Source organism: Sorghum bicolor, chromosome 8 (assembly GCF_000003195.3).
Source record: "Sorghum bicolor cultivar BTx623 chromosome 8, Sorghum_bicolor_NCBIv3, whole genome shotgun sequence".
NCBI lineage: Eukaryota > Viridiplantae > Streptophyta > Magnoliopsida > Poales > Poaceae > Sorghum > Sorghum bicolor.
In genome coordinates this window covers 597,413-619,428 of record NC_012877.2, presented here as the reverse complement: position 1 = coordinate 619,428, position 22,016 = coordinate 597,413, and the positions used below count along the sequence as shown (strand labels likewise).

General features: G+C 43.3%; 3 protein-coding genes, 1 long non-coding RNA gene and 1 pseudogene across 7 annotated transcripts; 3 read left to right on the top strand and 2 right to left on the bottom strand.

Annotated features, from left to right (window-relative positions):
• On the top strand, window positions 320–3,117 carry LOC110429858. Its single transcript, XM_021446544.1, has 7 exons — window positions 320–642; window positions 787–1,095; window positions 1,191–1,316; window positions 1,424–1,498; window positions 1,577–1,626; window positions 2,682–2,771; window positions 2,844–3,117. Exons 1-7 carry the CDS (start codon window positions 518–520, stop codon window positions 2,984–2,986), a joined length of 918 nt encoding a protein of 305 aa, XP_021302219.1. The 5' UTR covers window positions 320–517; the 3' UTR covers window positions 2,987–3,117.
• LOC110429841 lies at window positions 3,793–6,177 on the bottom strand. 3 transcript variants are annotated; one of them, XR_002447024.1, is made up of 6 exons: window positions 5,180–6,177; window positions 5,000–5,071; window positions 4,852–4,920; window positions 4,337–4,713; window positions 4,150–4,230; window positions 3,793–4,050 (listed from the first exon to the last, which is right to left on the bottom strand). It is a non-coding gene; the product is annotated as an uncharacterized LOC110429841 (long non-coding RNA). The 3 variants fall into 3 exon arrangements; XR_002447025.1 differs by having other exon boundaries at window positions 3,793–4,062; window positions 4,150–4,227; window positions 5,180–6,176; XR_002447023.1 differs by having other exon boundaries at window positions 4,150–4,227; window positions 5,180–6,175.
• LOC110429838 lies at window positions 7,865–10,615 on the top strand. Of its 2 annotated transcripts, none has more exons than XM_021446514.1 (7): window positions 7,865–8,003; window positions 8,133–8,435; window positions 8,565–8,693; window positions 8,873–8,956; window positions 9,047–9,081; window positions 10,088–10,177; window positions 10,248–10,615. In XM_021446514.1, exons 1-7 carry the CDS (start codon window positions 7,888–7,890, stop codon window positions 10,271–10,273), a joined length of 783 nt encoding a protein of 260 aa, XP_021302189.1. In that variant the 5' UTR covers window positions 7,865–7,887; the 3' UTR covers window positions 10,274–10,615. The 2 variants fall into 2 exon arrangements, with proteins under 2 accessions (XP_021302189.1, XP_021302188.1); XM_021446513.1 differs by having other exon boundaries at window positions 10,240–10,615.
• On the bottom strand, window positions 12,036–17,863 carry LOC110429818. The gene is made up of 9 exons (XM_021446463.1): window positions 17,633–17,863; window positions 17,472–17,543; window positions 17,323–17,385; window positions 17,025–17,230; window positions 13,685–13,756; window positions 13,534–13,602; window positions 13,028–13,402; window positions 12,854–12,928; window positions 12,036–12,766 (listed from the first exon to the last, which is right to left on the bottom strand). Coding segments are annotated over exons 4-9 (867 nt in total). The 5' UTR covers window positions 17,027–17,230; window positions 17,323–17,385; window positions 17,472–17,543; window positions 17,633–17,863; the 3' UTR covers window positions 12,036–12,492.
• On the top strand, window positions 19,430–21,995 carry LOC8055506 (annotated as a pseudogene).

The following is a 22,016-nucleotide window of genomic DNA, read 5'->3' as shown; positions in this document are numbered from 1 at the left end:
CTAAAGTGGGATTTAGAGTTGAAATTCCATCAAAGAAATTTGGCATAGGATTAGCATTTAACTCACACTTAGGGGATTGTAAGCTTCATACAACTTTGTCATGACGTTCAAGTGTACTGTACTGAGTCAAGTCATGTTAGTTATTGGGTAGTATACTATTTAAGCTGAAATCAAAGAAAGAATTCCCTCAAAAAAAAAAAAAGAAATCAAAGAAAGAATGCTACCGAAATGAGAGGACTAAGGTCTTGTTTAGTTCTCACCTAAAAACTTTTTACCGTATCACATGTTTTCACCCAAAAGCTTGTTAAGATGCCTGATAGTCTGATTTTATAGATAGAGATCAAATTTAAGGAGAAAAAATGATAATAATTTAGGGAGCTAAAATCAATCGGGCCCTTATCCGATTCCGACCCAACATGTTGGAGGGGAAGGCCCGCCCAACGATATATTGGCAGGAGTAGTAGGACTCTTTCGTTCCCCTCTGCCTCTCTCTCTTTTTTTTTTTTGCCCCCCTGCGATGACGACGACGACGACGACGAGGAAGAGGAGGCGGCGCGGCGCTGGTTCGGCCTCGGCGGGGCTGCGCCTCCGCCGCCTCATCGCCTTCCTCAGCCGGAACCGCCTCTACCGCACTGCCCACACGTACGCATTCACCTCTTCAGTTTCCCTGCTCCGATTCCCCCCGACCCACCTCTTTCTCTTTCTCTTTCTGACGGACCAGTTGATGGATGCAATCTGTTAAACAAACACGAATATAATGCAATCGGATCGGGATCGCAATCGCAGCGTGGAGCGGAAGACGTGCGTCTTGTTCGACGCGGAGCACCTCCGGCGGATGATGCTCCGCGACCGCTGGTCCGCCGCCTCGGCCTACGCCCTCAGCTTCGTCGATTACAGAGACTGCAGCCGCGGGGCCGACGAGCTCAACTACCGCCTCCTGGCCCTCCGCGTCCTCAAGGCCTTCGCAGCTGGCCAGGCCCGCTCCGTCGACTATCTCTTCCGCCGCATATACGCTTGCCTCCGGTTCAGACCAGACCGCGACCGCCGCATCGCCATAGGGAGGCTCCTGCTCGCCCTGCGCTCCGACGACACCAAGTGCATGCGCGCCTCTCTACTGCATTGCATTGCATTGCATTCCGATCGAGATCGAGCACTGCAAATATCCTGACCGTGGCTTTGGTTTCTTCTAGGTCCTCCAGGCTTTATGGGCTCTTCAAGCCCAGGGCAATGCAGGGAATTATGGACTTGGTTGCCAAGTGCCCAGAGCTCAATGCCAAGATACGGTTACCCCGCTATATGTCTCTTGTTCATACTAAGTATGCATCACACATTCTCATATATATAGTCTTTCCATCTCATCCAATGGCCACACAAGCCGCTCAATCTAGTCGTCCAATTGAGTGAGAAATTTTTGTATTCTCAGATCATGGCTAAGTGTCAAGAATAAATCTACCAGTCTTCCGGCACGAATCCTCGCCCGTTCCTTTCTGCCAAAAAGGTATTTTATTTTACCTAGTAGGCTTTCTTTGCCTGTAGTGTTTCCCTACTGCCACTCACACGCTTCTTACTTGTTCAGGCCTCCTCAGATTAATGACAAGAAGGTTAGTCACAAGACGAATTGTTCAGGTACTACGGTGTGCCTGCATCTCCCCTTGAGCATCTGTGTCCGTGCATGCATGTGCGGTGTAGCCCTGTAGGTGTTATTACATACATTTGGCCTGCATTGGCAATAACTCTCCTGTGAACATCATGATTCTTGTGCCTTGGTATAATTGTCGTATATTTGATTATGACATAAGTTTTACACCTCTAACAAAGCCCAGCATCTTCCCTATGCTAAAAGTTATAGTTTCACATCCAGTGTACTGCTAAACATCTGGTTATTACATATTCTGGTTCAGTGATATGTACCACATTTATTTTTTTCGAAAACCTATATGTATCACATTTAATTTTCCACTAGTTGTACATTTGACATTTGCATTTTTTTTTCCATTCAGTGATATGGGCATGCTGGTTTATATATTAAATAATGGGCTAATCACTTAAACTCAGACCAATTATAGGCCCAGCATCAGTTCCATATCATTTTCTATAAATGAAGCAGTTTTCTATTTTCTTACAATGTATAGAAAGGCACGAGGTACTTAGCTTGATGGCCTCCTTCAATCTCTCATGCTTAATCAATGACTCAAGCGGTTGATTGCTACTTTGTTTTCGTTTTCTTTACTCATCTACCTTGTATAAGATGAACTTTGCTTCATATAAACTTAGATGCTCAAGCAAGGACATCCCTTTCAGCCATTTTGTTGCAGAAATTAACTTGATGTAACACATTCTATGTTTCTTGTTTGATTCCTCCCATGGTCTTATCTCTATGATACTTTAGCATAGATCTCATATTATTTCTATCATTCTTTACTTACCTTTCACAACTATGCTAGCTTTGATTTTATTAAAAAAATTGTTGCCCTGATGCCTCACCTTTTGGCTTGCTCTTTTTTCTATCTCATCTTTTCACTTGGACTTATGATGCATATACAATACAACATAACCTTTTCTCTGTACTTGTGTGATACCAAATTTTCTCTTGGTTTCATCGTTATGTGCATACACACTTGCACAGTTCTGCTACTTTAAAAGTAGCACCACCTTTCACTTGAAACTCCTATACCCTGCAGATGCTCCAAGTACTGCAGCCTTTGAGGGTATTCTGTCTAGTTCACCAACACCAGCTAAAATGTTTCCAGTTCGATCCACTAATAACACAGGTATGAGCACTGGTTTAATGCTAATTATATTGTGTGTCACGGTCCTACCTGACAAGGCCCTCGCTTCTTCAGCTACCCAGGGAACAACCCAAGGAGAGGAAACTGAAATCACCAAGGCGCCAGCGGCTGCTGCCTCGAATCTAGTTGCTGAGCTTCACGTCCCACGTCAGCGTCGGCCCAACCCACAATACATCGGCCCAGAGTGGATTGTGTGAGTGCCAGGTGCCTCTGGCGGCAACAGCTATGTATAAGAGGTGGCAGCAGATGGTGGCAAGTTGAACTTGATGTAACAGATTTTGTAAACTATTATCGCACTAGATGACTAGTAGCACCATTACATACTCTATACTCTAGCAGCTATGATTCACTAAAATGTTTGTAAACTACATGGCTATTTGAGAGCCAATCATGATTAATATATCTATCGGGTGGGGGATTCTCTCCCCTCCGGTCAACTTATCAAAAAAAAAAAAAAACAGAGAGAAGTGTCCATGTGCATGTCGACCCCTGAAATACCCTAATGTTCTTGCTGCCTTTTCGAGGGATGCCATTATCTTGGCTGTCATATATGGTCTGGTATGATGATACTAAGACATGATGCACATTGTCCTGGAAGTTGTATAAGTTCTGAGCAAGCTTTATAATAATGTAAGAAGGGGTACCAAAGAGGCCACATACATCTTGTCCTGGATGTAGGTCTGAATATAATCAAGGATGTCCAAAAACAATTGTTTGAATTATTAAAATTTCTATTAGACCAATGGATGAATGTATGAGCAAATATTCCCTCCTTTAGTAATATAGCAAGGATGGTTCACTCAACCTCGTTTGGAATTATTGGTTTGGTTGCAAAAAATTTAGACCAGCTATCTGATTTCATTCTGCTTTCTGCTGTTCTACAGATAAAGGATACATGTGTGCTTGTACGTTCAAGGCCCAGCCTGGGAGGATCTTGACAGCTACTTAATTTTACCGCACGCTGTACACAAATTAAGGAACAACTAAAGACTCTGATCACACATTTAAGGGAAAACTGAAGAGTACTCTTATTCATACACAGTACAGTCACAATGTCTGCCTGTGAAACAGACGAAAACCGATAAGATCCGAGTATGTACCATCGCGCACAGTGCAACTAGATTAGGCGTACTAACAACACTCCACTCACATTGTTTCACACTTCACAGTGTACATCACCGATCCGATCGAGTATTCTACCATCACGTACAGTGGCAACTAGATTAGGCGTACAGCACTCCGCTCACATTGTTTCACATCTCTGCAGATATAGCTATCACACAGTTTATAATAATCAAAACTTTCATTTTCTATGTTAATTTTCATTGTCTGTGTTGATGCATTTGTGACTAAATCTTACCGGAATGTAGGAAAGTATATCTTCAAGTAGTCATTGACAGACTGGCGTGTTTTGTCCTTGTCATTGAAGCGACATTTTCTACTATGATAAGCAAACAATTAGATCATCCCATATTCTGTCCCTTTAATAACGAACTTATAAATTAACTATTCATTATATTCCAAGTGTGATTAGTTTCAGTATGTACCTTGGCAGCTGCTCACCCCGAACCATCACCTTTATTTCGGCTAGTAGTTTGTCAACGAACTCGATCCCGGTGCTAGAATCATCAGGGTAGATCGCACGGATATTTTGTCACGGTAGTATGCATCAGCACGAATGGCATTACCCATTCCCCTCAGATCAAATAAAGCTTGGCCTCGAAGCAGGACTACTAGCTCAGGGTGTGTTCTCCTGATATCTAGAGGGTGTGGATCATTGCCCACAGCAGTAGCAGCAGCTTTTCCATCTAGTACCATCTGTGTCAAGATGTCTAGCACACGGTTCCATTCCCCTTGGCGAAGGCAGGCTTGCAAGTCATTTGGTCCAAGCTGATTCTCATTCTGCTCCACCGGCACTTGAGCTCTGTAGAAATGAAACCAGAATCTCTCAAGTAATTTCATTCACCGGCCTCTCACACTGCTTTATTGGAAAAATAAAGTCTAGAACAAGAAAGACACTCCATGTTATCTTAAATAAACAACAGAAAAGGGGAATGCTCACGCTGCAGCAATAGGCTCCGCTTCAATAACTCTTTGAAGAAAAGGTGAGTCCTCAGGTACTGATAACAACCTGTACATAGAGTTTAGACTCAGTTTCATCCATACGTAGGCTTGCTTATAACATGCATGTAAGCCTAAATGCAACTTACGCCTCAAAGTTGTCGAGATCATCGTTTTCACCATCATAAGCTTCAATGCGTCTTTCAACAGGGAGTATCATCCTACAATAAAAATAGGTGCATGTATATATTCAAAACATTTGTGAACTAAGATGCACTTAATTGTACTACAACAATAAATGAACCTTAAACACAAGATTTGGAATTTACATTTTCTATTGCAGTAATAAAACTTTCAAAATGAAGTCCAACACTCCACTGGTCTCAAAAGGAAATAACTGAACTCCATAATTATTCCAGCAGCATATAGTTTCAAAGAATTCCGGTAATCTGCGCTTATTCTTCCAGTTCCATAAAAACCATAGTTTCAAAGAATTCCAGTAATCTATTCTTATTCTTCCAGTTCCATAAAAACCATAGTTTCAAAGAATTCCAATAATCTGTTCTTATTCTTCCAGTTCCATAAAAACCATAGTTCCAAAGAATTCCAGTAATCTGTTCTTATTCTTCCAGTTCCATAAAAACCATAGTTCCAAAGAATTCCAGTAATCTGTTCTTATTCTTCCAGTTCCATAAAAACCATAGTTCCAAAGAACTCTAGTAATCTGTGCTTATTCTTGAACGAAATCCATACCCCCTATCTCTTCAGTCCCATAACCTAGCTAGCACATTCAGGTAGCAGACTTCCGATTAATTAGCACACTCAGCTAGCAGACTTCCGATAATAATCCAAATTTCTCCAACAAGAGGACATATCCAAGAGAGCCGATCAATTCGTTGGTGACTTGTGATTTCAACAAACCCGGAATGCAACCTCATGCCAAACAAACGACGACCAATAATCAAGCAATTAGTAGAGAGAAAAAGTAGAAGCAAACACTGCAATTGCCGCCTGATGAGGATGGCGGCCGGGCACGTCTGCTGCTCCGCCCCCAACTCCGACTCCGCTGCGGCTCATGGAATAGAAGACATCCGTCCGCCCCTCAATCCATGAACAACAATTGATTACCAGCACACAAAAATTTTTGGTAGAGACAAGTAGAAGCCTACGGCGCGTCGCTTATCGCCGCGTGAGCGGGATCGCGATGATGGGAAGCGCCTCCGTCTCCCCCTCCCCCTCCGTGTGCACCCCGGTCACCGCCCCCGCTCCCGCTCGTGGAAGACATCGGGCCCAGCGCCGACCACGCCGCCTCCACCCCAGCCCCCGTCACCGCCCCTGCTCCCGCTCGTGGAAGACATCGAGCCCTGCGCGGGAGGGAGGGGGGGATGCGGAGCGGAATCCTCTCTCTCGGTTTGGGAGCGGAGAAAGAATCGGCGGAGGGAGGGAGGGAGCCGAGGGCTTGTTTAGTTCACCCCGAAATACAAAAAATTTTACATCAAATCTTACGACACATGCATGATGCATTAAATATAGACAAAAACAAAAACTAATCACACAATTTGACTGTAAATCACGAAACGAATTTTTTAACTCTAGTTAGTCTATGATTGGACAATATTTACCACAAACAAACGAAAGTGCTACAGTACAAGGCCCGAGTTTGTTTGGGCAAAGCAGAGGAAACGCCGAACCGACCCCCACGTTGGGCCGGCCCGGCCTATTTTCTTACCCCTCCTGGGCTCGAATGTCTGCTCTCCTTTACAATGGGGGTGGGGGACTGACCAAAGTGCTACACGAAAAATTATAAGTGCAACCTTTTGTACCTACCTACCTCCATAGTAAATTCTCGACGAAAAATTAAATTATTATATACATAGCATATAATAATCTTTTTGGAGTTTTAAATCTATATTTTTGACCAAAGTGCTACATGAAAGTCTATTTTTCATCTCTAAACTTTAAAATTAGGCAAAAAACATCCCTCTACTTTTTTAACTGTGCACATTACATCCTTGACCAAGTTTTGAAAGCGGTATTGTCCTTCTCTTTTTATTTATTTCGGCTGATTTTTTTTTGAAAAAATCATAGTAAATCACATAAAAATCACAACATAGAAAAATTAATTTTATTGGATTTCAGATGAGTAGATCTACACATAAAATATATAAAGTGGTATGCTTTAGTACAAAGTTTTTGCTGCAGCTTTAGATCTATATTTTTTCTATAATTAATTAGAATAACTATAGCTACAGTTTCTATGGTACAATTGTGATAAAATTTGTATGGTGGGCTAATTATTCTATGCTTGAGTTGTAGTAAAAGTTTTTCATACTCACTGGATCATGTATTACTTAGTTATAGATTTATTTAGGCTTATTCTTGTTATATTTTAATAATTCTATAACTAAGTAACTATATGTGATGTCATGAGTACTAAATTTTTATCACTATTTAAACATACAATAATTATTCCAACATAAAAAGATTCACCACAATTGGACCATAGAAACTATAACTATGAATTATCAAAACTAATTATAAGAAAATATAGATCTAAAGCTACAACAAAAACTTTATAGTAAAGCATATTATATTATATAAGTTCACTGTATAGATCTACTTATCTAGAGTCCAAGAAAATCAGATTTTCTATTTTATGAATTTTATGTGAGTTAATATGAATTTTCAAAAATTTAGCCAAAATAAATAAAAAATAAAAAGATAAAACTGCCTTCGAAACCGCTTACAACCATGTCAGGGACGTAATATGTATTGTTTTAAAAGTTGAGAGATGTATCTTGCATAATTTAAAGTTTAACAATGAAAAACAGACTTTTATGAAAGTTTTTTTTTTGAAGGGGACTTTTTCGTTTTCGCACATACCAAACGGGCCTTATCCAATCCGATTCGGACCCAACATGACCGAGGGGAAAGGCCCAATAAAATATTGGCAGGAGGCCTAATAAACCCACGACCACGAGGCCACGAGTCTTCTCATCTCCTTTTCCTTTTCTTTTTCCCACTGTGATTTGTTTCGATGACGACGACGATGACGACGAGGAGGGCCGGCGATCGTTCGGCCTTGGCGAGGCTGCGGCTCCGCCGCCTCATCCCTTTGCTCAGGCGCCACCGCCTCTACCGCGCCGCCCACGTGTACGCCGCCTCACCCATCATCATCTCTTTCAATTTCTCTCCTCCCCCGCCCCAATCCCTCTTCCTGATGGATCGATCCATCAGTTGATGCGATTTGGTTACCCCCACCAATGGCAATGGCAATCGCAGCTCGAAGCGGAAGACGAGCGTCTTCTTCGACGCGGCGCGGCTCCGGCGGATGATGCTCCGCGACCGCTGGGCCGCCGCCTCCGCCTACGCCCTCAGCTTCGTCGACGATTACCGCCACTGCAGCCACGAGGCCGACGAGCTCAACTACCGCATCCTTGTCCTCCGCGTGCTCGCCGCCTTGGCAGCTGGCCAGGCCCGCTCCGTCGAGCCCCTCTTCCGCCGCATCTACGCTTGCATCCACTTCTTCCCAGAGTACGACCGCATATGCGAGCTCCTACTCGCCATGCGCTCCGACGACACCAAGTGCGCGCCTCTACACTACTCGCATTGCGTTGTTGTTTGCCTTTCGATTTCGAGAACTGCAAATATGCATCAATTGCTGAACCTGTATGTGACCCTGACCCTGACCCTGACCGTGACGTTGGTTTGCAGGTCCTCCAGGCTATATGGGCGCTTCAAGCCCAGGGCAGTGCAGGGCATTATGGACTTGGTGGCCAAGTGCCCAGAGCTCAACAAAGCCAGTACACGGTCACCACGCTGCTTGTCTCTTGGTCATACTGAGTATGCATCTCATTCTGATAGTATATATATCTTTTTTAGATAAGGTTCTGATAGTATATATATTTCAAAGTTTCAGGTTGTTAAAGCCTGTTCCTATCCAATGCCCACACACACCAACCGCTCGATCTAGTTATCTATATAATTGTCCAATTGAGTGAGAAATATGTATCTTGCTGCAGGTCATGGCGAAGTATCAGTCATCACAAGAATAACGGTAGCAGTCTTCCGGCACATAGCCTCGCACTTTCCTTTCTAACAAAAAGGTATTTATTAACTTAAAAAGAACTAGGCGCTTTCTTTGCCTGTTTTGCATCCTGCCACTCAGGCACTCACATGCGTCTTACTTTGTTCAGGCCGCCTCAGATCAGTCACAGGATGAATTCTTCAGGTTTGCCTGCATTGCATGCAGTGGAAATAACTGTCTTGTGAACATCATCCATTATTTAAGCAAAATGCATGATTCTTGTGCCTTGGTATAATTGTTGCATATTTAATGGCATGTGTTACTTACACCTCTAACAAAGCACAGCACCTTCCCTGTGGTACTGTTATAGTTTGACATCCATCGTGCTACTAAACATTTGGGTACATATTCTGATTCAGTGATATGAATCACATTTGTTGCTAGTTGTACATTTGACATTTCCATTTGGTTTTCCATGCTATATATGTGCATGCCGGTTTATATATATTAAATAATGGACTAATCACTTAAACCCAAGACCAATTATAGGCCCAATACAGCATCATATTATTTTGGAAATGAAGATATGGCTTTCTATTTCTTACAATGCATAGCAAGGCACGAGGTACATAGCTCGGTGGCCTCCTTCTCCTTCAATCTCCCATGCTTAATCAATAACTCAAGCAGTTGATTGCTACTTTTTTTTTGTTTTCTTTACTCACCTATCTTGTATGATGAACAACTTCATAGTGATGTGGATCATGTGTGCCTAGGTGAAATTTAGGTGATGCAAAACTTAGATGCTCAAGCAAGGACATACCTATTATATTGCAAAAACTAACTTGATGCCACACATTCTATGTTTCTTGTTTGATTCCACATGATCTTATCTCTATGATACTTTAGCATAGATCTCATATTATTTTTATTATTCTTTACTTGTCTTTCACAGGTATTGCTTTCTTTAATTTTATTAAACATTGGTTGTCCTAATGACCTCACCTCATGTCTTGCTCTTATTTTTTTTCTGTCGCATATTTTCACTTGGAATGTGATGCATATATACAATACAACAGAACATAATCTTTTTTGTGCTTGTGTGATACCAAATTTTCTCTTGGCATCATTGTTATAGTATATGCATACACACCTGCACAATTCGTGTACTTTGTAAGTACCACCTTTCACTTGAATCTCCTATGCCCTGCAGATGCTCCAAGTACAGCCTTTGTGGGTATGCTGTCTACTTCACCAACACCAGCTAAAATGCTTCCAGTTTCATCCACTAATGAAACAGGAGGTATGAATACTTGTCTTAATGTTTATTGTGTGTTACGGTCCTACCTGACATTGTGTCTTCAGCTACCCAGGAAGCAACCCAAAGAGAGGAAGCTGAAATCACCAAGGCGCCAGCGGCTGCCTCGAATCTTGTTGCTGGGCTTCGCGTCCCACGTCAGCGTCGGCCCAACCCACAATACATCGGCCCAGAGTGGATTGCGTGAGTGTCAGGTGCCTCTGGCCACAAGCCGGCAACAGCTCTGAGCTCTGTATAAGAGGCGTTTGTGTTTGGCTTGGCGAGGAACTGGACTTATGAACCTACTGCACGACAGTTGAACTTGATGTAAAGCAATTTGCAAACTATTATCGCAGTAGATGACTAGTCGACCCCTGAAATAGCCTAATGCACGACCCCTGAACTTGATGACATAGTCTATGCAAAGAAAAGTGTCCATGTGCATGTCGACCCCTGAAATAGCCTATTGTTTAGTTGCCAACAAATTTTGCAAAATTTTTCAGATTCCTCGTCACATCGAATCTTTAGACACATGCATAGAGTATTAAATATAGACGAAAATAAAAACTAATTGCACAGTTTGGTCGAAATTGACGAGACGAATCTTTTGAGCCTAGTTAGTCCATGATTGGACAATATTTGTCAAATATAAACGAAAGTGCTACAGTGTCGATTTTTCAAAATTTTTAGAACTAAACAAGGCCTAATGTTGACCTATGATTATAAGTTAAATGCTGTCATATATGGTCTGGTTCTGGCATTAAACACAAAGGCATGATGCACCTTGTCTCGGAAGTTGTAGAAGTTCTGAGCAAGCTTTGGCCTTGTTTAGTTCATCCAAAAAACAAAAAGTTTTCAAGATTCCCCGTCACATCGAATCTTGCGGCACATGCATGAAGCATTAAATATAGACGAAAGCAAAAACTAATTACACAGTTTAGCTGGAGATCACGAGACGAATCTTTTGATCCTAGTTAGTCCATAATTGGATAATATTTGTCACAAACAAACGAAAGTGATACAGTACCGAAATCCGAAATCTTTTCGGAACTAAACAAAGCCTTTGTAATAATTTAAGAAAGAGTACAACAGAGGCCACATACAGCTGAAGGGTTTGCTGAGTAAGACATGTGTCGGCGTGTGCAGGCATGTCGTGGTCTTCCACAACAGTGGCGGCTTCAGCGCCACTGCAACCATCTCGCGGTGGTTGTGCCCTGATCCACACGACGACGGCTGCGGCAGCAGTGCCTAGATCCTCTCAATGGCGGCGGCGACACCCTAATAAGCACTTTGGCAGGCGCGACCGCATCTAATGTTCTCCTCAATTCTTTCTCTGATTTCCTCTTCGATTGATTTGTGTATGGATGGAGAAGGAATCGATTTTTGTTGATTTTTGGCGATTGTGTGGTTGGAGTTTATTGGTTTGATTTTATAAGTTGTTTTCTTTCTAGAGTTAGTCTGATTTATGTTTGGATTTGGATCCATGTGGTGGTTTTGATTCAGTCTTGGTTAGAGATGAATGTGGAGGCGAGATGATAATTTGGGTAAACATTTTGCCTCTTTAATATTAGCTGTTGATAATGGACTATACACAACAAATTGCTCAAGATTTCAGCTTTCGTTTAATTTGATTAGTGGGACTCAACCAAGTTGTAATAAAATAGATTTTGTTTCTAATCAAAATTATGGCAAAAACTTGATGGTGAAAACCTCTATTTCTTAAAAAATGACACGGCTCAAAGACCCATAATTATTATATTTATCATTTATTATGATATTTATATTTATAAAAAAAATATTAGTACTTAGAAAGGAAAGTGATGTACGTGGAGGGCAAAAACCGAAATGGACGCCAACACCATCATCTATCCATGGTCCATGTACGGCCAGGCCATCGTTGTTTGCCGACGAAGACTCATCTATTCACAGTTAAGGAACAACAAAGACTCTGATCCATACACCCGATCCGATCGAGTAATGTACCATCGCGTACAGAGGCAACTAGTTAAGGAACAACTAAAGACTCTGATCCATACAACTGATCCGATCGAGTAATATACCATCGCGTATAGAGGCAACTAGTTAAGGAACAACTAAAGACTCTGATCTATACAACTGATCCGATCGAGTAATATACCATCGCGTACAGAGGCAACTATATTAGGCGTACAGCACTCTACTCATAATGTTTCACCGTGTTCATCATCAAGATGTAGAAACACCGAGTTTCATGGTCCCTGTGCGCCAACTGAAGAGGAGGATGCTACTCCACTCATAACGTTTCACTGTGTTCATCATCAAGATGTAGAAACACCTGAGGTTCATGGTCCCTGTGTGCCATCCTGAAGAGGAGGATGCTCTGTTGTTGCTGCCTCTCTTCTTGGGAGAACATCACGAATCTTTTTCCGTATGTACTCAGTGGAAGCAGGACATCGCGCCTGTCTCCCTTCAGGGTCATTTAGCTGATGATAGTAGAGCTTTTTCTCGCTGTATTTCTTCTTCTTGAAATCATGGCAGGCAAGGCAACGCACCTCGTTACCCCGTCTCTCGCCGAAGAGTCCTATAGGTACAACTCCATCTTCTATCTCTACATTTCTGCATGCATCAGCATCCAATAAATATAGCTATCATCACATAGTTCAACTAAATAAAATTGCTGATGCATTTGTGACTAAGTCTTACCGGAATGTAGGAAAATAAATTTTCAGGTAATCATTAACAGATCGGCGTGTTTTCTTGTCATTGAAGCAACATTTTCTATTATGAGAAGAAAACAGTTAGACATTCAAAGTGTAAATCAACTATGAGCTTGTAAATCAATTATGCATTCAAAGTGTAATTAGTTTCAGTATATACCTCGGCGGTGCCTCACTCTGAACCATCGCATGTATTTCAGCCAACAGCTTGTCCGCGAACTCGATGCCGGTACTGGAATCATGAGGATAATCAGCACGGATATAGTTGCGGTGATAAGCACCAGCTCGGATCGCATCACCCATTTTCCTCATATCAAATAATGCTTGCCCCCGAAGCAACAACACAAGCTCGGGGTGTGCCCTCCTGATATCCAGCGGGTTTGCCTCAGCATTCACGGCGTTACCGGCAGCAGCTCCGTTCCGCACCATGTGAGTCAAGATATCAAGTGCACGGTTCCATTCTCGTTGACGAAGGCAGGCTTGCAAATCATCGGGTCCGAGCTGATTGTCATATTGCTCCACCTGCACTATCTCTCTGCAGCAACGAAACTAGAATATATCAAATCACTTCATTCATCAACCACTCACACTGCTTTATTAGCAAACTGATGCTTAAAACAATATAATAACTCCATCTTATAAACACTAAAACAGAAGAACGCTCACGCTCCAGTAGTAAGCTCGTTTTTTAGAACACTGTCCATAGAAGGTGGCGCTTGCAGTACTGATGTCAATCTGTACATATACATACATAAGTTGTTCTGCCCTACCCAGTAAGATGGAATGCTCTACACATGTAAGATTAAGTGTTACTTACGCCTCTAACGTATCCAGTTCTTCATTTTCACCATCATAAGCTTCAACACGTCCTTCCACAAAAATTATCGGCCTACAATAATAGTATAGGTGTGTGAATGCAGAGCATCTGTAAATCAAGATGCAGTAAACATTAAATACAAGATGTAATTATATCCAATTGCATGGTTAAACTGCCATATGCCTAATGGGGGCTGAGGGCCCATCTGCCCAGGCGCCAAGGGCAGCAGCAGCGCCACCACTAACGGCAGCAGCAGCGCCGCCTAGGGGGAAGGCGCGCACAGCAAGGGCGGCCTCCTTTCGCTCCACTATCCATGCTAGGACGATCTCAATCAAGGAAAGAGAATAGGAAATAGGATCGGTTGAGGTAAGATAGGTTGGGAGGAGTCCATATCTATAAGGATTTCACTCATGACATTACTTAGGATATAAGTCTACTCCGGACTATAAATAGAGAGGCTATGTAATCATTGAGATTAAAAAAGAACAGCCTCAGACTTATCCTTCCCCTTCCCTCTCCCTCTCTCCCTGCGCCAACTCCCTCTACCTCTCTTCCTAGCGCCGCTGCCCCCTCCCTGTGCCGCCACCCCCAACCCCCTAAACCCTAGCCGCCAAGCCCACAAGTACCCCCTCCAACAAGGCTCTTACACCTGGTATCTGAAGACCAGACGATCCATGACTTCCACCACCACCACCACCATACGATAGCTCTTCCAGAATCTCTTCGACATCCTAAACAAGATCGCCGCTGCACCAAGATTCTTGTAACACTTGGTTACTTTCCCTCTTAATGAAAAGCGGGCTAAACACCCGCTCTAGAAAAAACATGAGCATGCGACTCCACACCATCAAGCAAGCACATGGCCATGGAGACGCCGCCATGGCCGACATCCAAACCAGATTGGATCGGAAGGACGCCATCAACAACCTTGAAGCAGAGACCAGACAAGTCATGATCACCGTCGCAAATCCTTCCTCACAAACAAGATGGAGGAGACTCACTACTCCAACACCCCAGAGATCGTTAGAGAGGTGTCGTAGCCACCACCGTTGTCGTGCCCCCACCACTTGGTCAGCACCCAGCCAGTCCAGCAGTTGCCCAGCCAGCCACGGCTGGCCACCGACCTCTACAGATGACCAGCCGATCTCCTCGGTAACAACAGCACGACCAACACTCTAGTAACCCATCATGGCTTAGCTCATAACTCCCACATACGATGGCTTGACAGATCCACACTCGTGGCTCTCCAAGATGCAACAACTCTCTGAGTTGTACCACCTACTGGAGACCCAATAAATCTGGTATGCAACTTTTCATCTAATAGGAGCAGTGTACCGATGGTTCATCCGATCAAAGAAGGATGCATCTATGACCGAATGGGCGCTCTTCATCCGAAGTCTCCTCCATGACTTTGGCCCGCCGATCTCCCACGACACAACAGGCGACCTCGCTCCGCCTAAGCATACCGTCACCGTCGACAACTACGTCAACAACTTCACCCCATACGTCCTACGCGTTGGCATCGACAACGAGCTCCACCAAGTCCGCCCGTCTGCCTCTTCACTGCCGGCCTACAAGCTCCACTGTAGACAGTGGTGGCACGCCATCACCCACGTCAGATGGAAACAACCATCCACCTCGCATGTACATAGGAGCACCTCCTGCCTACCACGATGCAGAGCGGACCATCCTCGACATCAACACTGACTCCGATCACACACACCAGGACAAGACGTTGATGTCTCTGACTATGACGCCGACCAGGAATCATCACTCTGTCTCTCTGCATCGGCTCCAACACCCACCAACACTTTAGCTAAAGCGCTTCCCCACGACATTGACTACAACACCAGTGCAGCAATGCTCCCCAATGCACTAGAGAGAGAGAGAGAGAGGCGACAACAGCCCCAACAGCAACAAGGGCACTCATGGTTTGGCTACAACTCAACAGTTGTGATTTACGCCTGCCAAATGGAGCACAACTCGCCTCAAGCAGCAGACATGGCAGCCCATCCACAAGCGTCATTCCTGGCCAACTCGCCGCCCGTGACAGCCCTGTCATCTCCGAATACCCTAGTGATAGCACTTGCCACTCTCCTCTTGGCCGCCACGGACGAACACAAACTTCAGATCATCTTTGCCACCATTGAAGTCCAAGCAGCAACATCAGCTTGGTCCCTACAACACAGCATTGTCCGCTACAACCCGGTAACGTCACCCCTACTACATGACCTGCTTGAGTCACTCAGAACTACATCACACATCTCCTAGCCATCGGTCTCCATACAACAATATCTCCACCGACAACACAAGTGTTCCCCTCAAGCACCCTACTACTCAAAGAATGGCCATAATGCATCCTACCATCAGCAATGATCGTCTTCTTTGACAACAATGGCCAACAATTCCTTTCTATCGACAACATCTACACCAGTAGGCAACATGCCGATGGGCACCCGCTAGTCTCACCAGCCAATTATGACATAGGCAACTCCTCTTCGGCAAGTTACAACACTTCACTACAGCACCACCATCCATCATGTCAACAACATTATGCAGGCACATACGGGAGCAAGTTGATGCCGGCCAGGTACACTCGTTTCCACAACCTCCTCAGGTCATGCAAACGCTACACTTTCCACAAACACTTCCAGGTGCCGCCATCTATGTAACATGTTGTATCCACAAACCTGGAGGGTTCGGAAACCAACAACTACTACAACAATGGCTACTTCGACTCCAGTAGCTACTACTTCTAGTTCTCTGACTTCCACATCCACACAAACCACCTAATGGGGTCAAGGGCCCATCTAGCCCAGGCGCCAAGGGCAGCAGCAGCGCCGCCTAGGGGGAAGGCGCTCACAGCAAGGGCGGCCTCGTGCCACTCCACTATCCATACTAGGAGGATCTCCAATAGAGGAAAGAGAATAGGAATATGATCGCTTGATATTAGATAGGTTGGGAGGAGCCCATATCTATAAAGACTTCACTCATTAGATTACTTATAGGATACAAGTCTACTCCGTCCTGTAGATAAAGAGGCTATGTAATCATTGAGATTTAAAAAAAAGGGCCTTGGCTTATCCTTCCCCTTCCCTCTCCCTCTCTCTCTCCCTATGCCAACTCCCTCTCCCTCTCTTCCTAGGCTGCCACCCCCTCCTTGTGCCGCCACCCCCAGCAACCTAAACCCTAGCCAGCAAGCCCCCAAGGGCCCCTCTCCAACTGGACTCTAACATGAACTAATATGCAATTAAGTACAGTCTTTTTTATCAATATCCAGTAAATAATTAAAGCACAAGGATGTGATAAAACATATCATAGTTACAAAAACAATACTTACATTTTCTATTGTAGTAATGAACATGTTTCGAAATGAAGTCCAATACTCCATGAGTCTCAAAAGTAAATAACTGATCCATTGTTTCAAAAGAACTCCAACAATTCGCAGTTATATTTGAATAAAATCCATAACATCAAATAATTCCGAATTCGTGCTCATTCTCCAAGAAAATCCATATCCATGTCAGCCGATCATTTCTTTTGTGACTTCAATTTGAAACAATCCAGAATTCAATCTCATGCCAAACAAACAATAACCAGAAATGGAGCAATTAATAGAGAAAAAATTAGAATCAAACTCTGTAGTTGCCCGCTGATGAGGATGGGGACTGGGGACGTCTCCGCCTCCGCCTCCGCCTCCTCTGCAGCTCATGCAACGGAAGAAATCCACCCTCAATCCATTAAACGACGAGTACAGAAAATTTTTGTAGGGAGTATAAATTCGTACGGCGCGTCGGTAGCGGGATCGCGATGACCGGAAGCGTCTCCGCCTCCCCCTTCGTCTCCACCTCCGCCTCCTCTGTGGTTCATGCAACGGAAGAAATCCGCCTTCAATCCATTGAACGACAAGTACGGAAAATTTTGGTGGGGAGTACAGAAAATTCGTACGGCGCGTCGCTAGCGGGATCGCGACGACCGGAAGCGGCGGCTCCGCCTCCGCCTCCGCCCCCGCCCCCGCCCCCGCCCCCGCTCCCGCTCGTGGAAGACATGCCCTGTGCCGAACACGCGCACAGCAGAGATGGGAGGGATGGGAGCGGAACCCTCTCCGATTCGCTTGCTGCCCGGGAACGGAGAAGAATTGGCTGAGGGAGGGAGAAGGAGGGAGTTTGTTGGGCAAGCATTTCGGTCTGCCTGGCTGTCGTAGCACAAGCAGAGGGAAACGCCGAATCAACCCCACGCTGCCCCTGCTACAATGCGGCCCGGCCCATTTTCTTACCCCTCCTGGGCTCGAATTCCTGCTCTTCGTGCTTTGATCGAGTACATACGTTCCCAATTCCTAACCAATCACACAAAGCCCTCCAAAAAACAAAATTCCAAACGAAAAATTATAAGTGAGATCTTTTGTACCTCCATACATTAAATTGTAAATTTGGTCCATAATACTAAATAATTCATTGACATTTTGATCAAAGTTTAGAAACTTTCACCATCAATAGCTTTTCAAGATATTTTATTTATTTAAAATAATAAAATTATAGTTGCAAACTTATCTTGAAAAAAACTTTATAATCCAATGCATTTGTTACATGTAATAATTACACCTCAATATAAAGATGTGGACACCCAAAGATCTGATGGAGATCTCCCTCCCCGCACCCTACCTTCCGGCTACCCTGGGCTGCTGGCCGGGCTCCCCTGCCTGCTGCAAATACGGTAAACCCAAGCAGCTAATGCAGGGAGTAAAGTGAGGTTAGCAAGTCAGTATGTGTACATAGTATAGAGGACTGGCTCCGCCACTGGTCATTGGTGATGAGAGCACACCTTTATTTGCTCGATGTCCTTGAGGAGGCTAAGTATGAGGCCCACCCTCATGGCCAGACCTGCTATTGTGCCCCAATATTCCTAGGCATACCCAACATTTGTGGAGAAAAAAAATACTCCCTCCATCTCAAATTGTAAGTCATTTCAAGAATCTTGGAGAGTCAAAGTATTTTCACGTTTGACTAAAATTATAGAGTGAAATACTAAAATTTGTAACGTAAAGTGAGTATACTATGAAAATATAATTAAAGAAGAATCTAATGATATTTAGTTGGTATCATAATAATTATTATTTTATCATAAAAAATATTATTTTATCATAAAAATTTGGTCAAATTTTGAAAAGTTTAACTCTCCAAAATTCTTGGAATGACTTACAATTTGGAATGGAGGGAGTAGTAGTTAATAGGTATATACACATGTATGGCTAGGGGTAGAAGAGTCATTTCGTGTATAAGCTAGCATCGTTAAATCATCAAACTAATGGAAGGGCCAAGAAACTAAACAAAAATCATTTTAAGGCCAAATAGGCAAGTTCAAAAGGAAAAGGGCTAAAAAAGCTAAGCAGCTTTCTTTAGGGCCGAGAAACTAATTTTCTTTAAAAATAATTTGTCCTAGATAAAGCTTGGCGTTTTTTAATAATCTATAAAGTTTGGCGTTGAGAGAGAGAAAGTATAAATAACAGTGATAAATCTTACTACAGAGTATTCCTCCTTGAACTTTTTTTTGATAATATATTCCTTTTTTTTATAACAAAAATAGTGATCCATCGCCTACTAACCACTAACCAGACGGCCTGGCCCAATATCCAGCGATCCGTTACACGCGCGTGGGAATCCAACGGAGTTGCCCAGTTCTCCTTGTCCACCGGCCGCCGCACTTGCTCGACCGCCGCTGCCTGTCTCGGTTGGTGACCGGAGAAAGATGGATGAGGAGAAGGAGAATGTCGGGCGCGCGCATGCGCCGCATGGCCACGCGCTGACGCGCATGGCGTCCGTGCTCGCCAGCTCTGACAACCGCGCCCAGGTAACGAGGGGATTGGACTGACGGCTCCTGCTTCCTCCTTCTTCCTCCTAGCCCAAGCTGTTTTCCTACAGTTTATCAACGAGGATGTCAATTCCCTTTCCTCTCCGAGTATTGACTGTGTTGAAGTTGAAATTGTAGTTCTCGAGATATTTTGTCTGCTCAAATGTTGAGGTCAATGTACTCTCCAATTTTATCCAAGGAGTATAACACAACCATTTCAAGTATTGGCCTTATTTTTTTTTATAAGAAAGGATTGGGCTCATTGACAAGTAGTTTTGGTAATACTAACTACATGCTCTAGAAAATATGTTAGGAAAATATTTCTATCCTGGGTTTGCACTGCCTATTGTGTGCCATGTGTGTTGTGATGCCTGTGCCTTTCTCATGACTTCTTACCAAAGGATTTGACTTGAGTTTGTTAACTGAGCTTTCATTTAAATTGGAACCATTTCGTGCTTATATAGTCGGTGATCAATCTCTGTGTCTGAAATTATTCTATTTTATAGTTCTCCTGCCCCATTATGAATTCCTCCATATCTGTAATGCTATGCAGGCTGCATTAGCTCGCCTTGAAGCTCTGGAGAGCGATAATGCTGGGTTGAGGTGGTAGACTGGTAGATCATAATAATGATGAGTATGGATCCACGGATGAGGAAGACCCTGGTCAGGTTCTTTCTCATTTATTATCCTCATAGTAATGTCATGATGTGAAAAAGGATAAGGTGGATACAGTATGTACAAACTCAATAACAAAAAAGTTACTCTTAGCAAACAACAAACACTGAAACACATATTTCTTATATATGACATTTGATATTGCTTCTAGTATCATTTTGCGGAATAAGAAACATTCTTTATTTCTTGCCATAGCAAAGGCCGATTCAAAAATAAGATTAAACTATCCTTGAAAGAAATATTTTAAGCTTGTGCTCGCTTCTAACACATTTGGCATGAACAATAATGTAAATTATTCGTAAGGTGTGGGGGTATAAACCCCTATACCCTTAGGGCTAGACTTGAGCCAGGAGATTTGGCCATTACGAGACAACTCAAGGCTTGATCCATCTACCTGGAGTTTCACGCAAGGAAACAAGACGTGGAGATCAAGCAAGATCCTGGTCGGTTGGAATAGGAATTGATGTTTTATTATCTATGGCAATTGTAACCGACTAGGATTAGTTTCTAGATTTGTAACACTACCCTCTGGACTATATAAAGAGAGGCAAGGGACCCCCTTAGATCAATTCAACACATCTCAGATCAATACAATCAGACGCAGGACATAGGTATTACGCCCACACGACGGCCGAACCTGGATAAAAGCCTTGTCTGAGTCTTGCATCACCATCGAGTTCGTAGCTTGCGCACCTGTCTGCCAATAAACTACTACCGTGGGTATACCCTAAGGTAGACTGCCAACTAGCTTTCGTCGACATAAGGTGATTGTATTATTAGCATTTGGAGTTCCCCTAAAGTCAGTAATTTATATATCTTTGAACTCCACATGCTAGAGCTTGTAAACTGCAAAGGTTCCTGGGTTTACAATTTCTTTAAAGCTGCCTTTGTGTTATATACTTATATAGGCTTTTCGGGTTGTGGATTTGTGGATGTCCATTCAACTCAAGTGCTGTACCACTGATAACTTTAGTTCAATGATGTAGCTCATTTTTTAGTTTCTGCTTTCCTTTGTACAGTTCTCATGCAAAAAAGGCAGTCCAAGATTGTGAAACGCAAGACAAGTCAAGGGAAAGCTTTGGAGAAGAGGGCAGCAAGATCATTCATGGATGTATTACAAGAAGTAAGCAGCCTTGAGCTATAAGTTTCTTTCTTGTCATGTTTATATTGTCAGTACGGTACTGAAAAGATTTTCACTCTGGAACTGTGACAGACAAATCTGGAATCCCTGCCTCCTCATATCCCAACATACTTGAGAGCTGCTGTGGATCCACCCAGCACTTCATCTCGATGGCACTACTGCTCGGTTTGTTGTAGCTCTGCAAACTACACATGTGTGAGTGTGGAACAAGGTTCTGTTCTTGCCGCTGCCAAGTCATACGCAATGATACGCACTGCCTGAAATTTGTGGCTTGATCAACTGGATATACAAGCTACATTTGATGTATGTCCATTGTCTACTCTCTAACGATTGCTAACCTGTGGTTTTATCAGTAGAATATGATTGTTGTGTATGTTTTATACTTTGTAGGATGGAGTAGCTAAGTGGCAGGAAACTGTTTTTCTTAGGTATATACTGCAGTTGAAATTGCTAGGTAGATCTCTTGTAGGCTAGCCATTTTTTTGTCAGAAATGTTATGTGAGTAGCTGCATTTACGCTGTGGTTGGTTCCACTTTCTTGTGCACCCTGTAATGCTTTGCTGTTAATTTGAGAATGCAGAACTTTTACTGCAAGTAGGTTTCTGTTTCAGTTTACATAACAATGGAAATTCCTCTGTATGAGGCAAGGAAGTCTCATCATACATATTAT